This window comes from Chelonoidis abingdonii, chromosome 11 (assembly GCF_003597395.2).
Source record: "Chelonoidis abingdonii isolate Lonesome George chromosome 11, CheloAbing_2.0, whole genome shotgun sequence".
Classification (NCBI taxonomy): Eukaryota; Metazoa; Chordata; order Testudines; family Testudinidae; genus Chelonoidis; species Chelonoidis abingdonii.
In genome coordinates this window covers 16697267-16698829 of record NC_133779.1, presented here as the reverse complement: position 1 = coordinate 16698829, position 1563 = coordinate 16697267, and the positions used below count along the sequence as shown (strand labels likewise).

At 64.9% G+C, this 1563-nt stretch overlaps 1 protein-coding gene across 1 annotated transcript in view; it reads right to left on the bottom strand.

The window, feature by feature from the left end:
- The window catches only part of LOC116840052 (excitatory amino acid transporter 2-like), a 14851-nt gene that overhangs the window by 12719 nt on the left and 569 nt on the right, over positions 1 to 1563 (bottom strand). Inside the window, exon 2 of the mRNA XM_075070537.1 lies at positions 630 to 782. Coding sequence (XP_074926638.1) covers positions 630 to 782 — 153 coding nt within the window. The remainder of the gene's footprint in view (positions 1 to 629; positions 783 to 1563) is intronic.

Below are 1563 nucleotides of genomic sequence, written 5' to 3'. Positions count from 1 at the left end.
CTGCCCTCCACAGCCCCATCCAGTCCCTCCTCTTCTTCCTGACTGCTCCCCAGGACCGGCACCAGAGTTTCTGGCGCCCTAGGTGGGTCGCGGCGGCGGCTCCCTGACCCTGGGAGGGGGGGGCGCCCTGGGCTGCCGGGCTGCAGGGCACTGACCCGGGGGACACCTTGGGCTGCAGGCTGCAGGCAGCTGCTGCCGCCGGCAGCTCAGCCCCTCCAGCAAACTGCAACCATTTAAAAAAATTTGAGGGGGCGCCACTTTTTGGCGCCCTAGGCAACCGCCTAGTTGGCCTAAATGGTTGCACCAGCCCAGCGAGGACCCCTCGCCCAGCGCTGGCGTGCAGCTGGCTCTGGGGTGGGGGCTGGTTATACAGGGACCCCTTGCCCAGTGCTGGGATGCGGCTGGCTCTGGGGTGCGGGGGACAGTGCCCCATAGTGAGTCCCTCACCCTGCTCCATGCAGCACAGCTCCCTGTGGGTGGTCAGTACAACCCCTCTCCCCCTGGTGGCTAGACTAGGTACCACAGCCTGGTGGTGCTCCCGAGGCCCTGAGTTCAAATCCCGAGGAGGGGAACAGGCGTCAGTTCAAGTGGTGGTGGGTGGCTCTGGCTCCACCCCCCCCCCCCTTCACCTGAGATGAGGCTGGAGATGACCAGGGGCAAGATGAGCATTTTCAGCATCCGCATGAGGATGTCTCCTGGGAAGGAGATAAGCACTAGCAGGTCTTCGTCCAGCGGGGGAAGCAGCCGCAGGAGGCCCCCAAACACGGTGCCCAGAATCACCCCTAGAGGCAAGGGGATGAAACCTCAGCACGACTCCCAACAGGGTCCCCCTCCAGCACCAAGATGCGGCTGCCTCTGGGGTGGGGCGCGGGGGTTGGGTATACGGGGACCCCTCGCAGGGATGTGGCAGCCTCTGGGGTGGGATGCGGGGCTGGGTATCTGGGGACCCCTTGTCTTGCACGGGGATGCGGCTGCCTCTGGGGTGGGGCACGGGGGCTGGGCATCCAGGGACCCCCCGCCCACTGCTGGGATGTGGCTGGTGGTGGGGTGGGGCACAGGGGCTGGGCATCCGGGAACCTCTTGCCTGGCACGGGGATGCAGCTGGCTCTAGGGCGGGGCACATGGGGACCCCTGTCTGGGGAGAGCGCCCCCTAGTGCCGCAGTGGGATTTACCATGATGCCCTATGTCAACCCGCCCACTTTGGAGGGAGGAAGGTGGCTGCGTGGGTGGGGGGGTCAAGCCAAGAGCCGCCGTGGGGGGGATTAGCCAATGTTTAATTTTCTTCCTCCTCGGGTAGTGACGTAAACGACACAATGATGCGTTAATCACAAGCCGCCCTGTGCCGGGGTCGGGGGTGTGCAGCTTGAAAGGGTGTGTGTGGGGGTCACATCTGCTCCCCCGCCCATTGATCATGTGTTTGTGTGTAATGATAGAGAAGGGGGGGTGGAGAGATGTGGGGGAAGGATGTGGGGAGGGGAATGGGGAAGTCCCCTTCCCCACCTTCTGCCCCTGCCCCCCAGCCCCTGGGCTTCCTTCCCCTCTCTCTCCACCTCAGAGCCCCC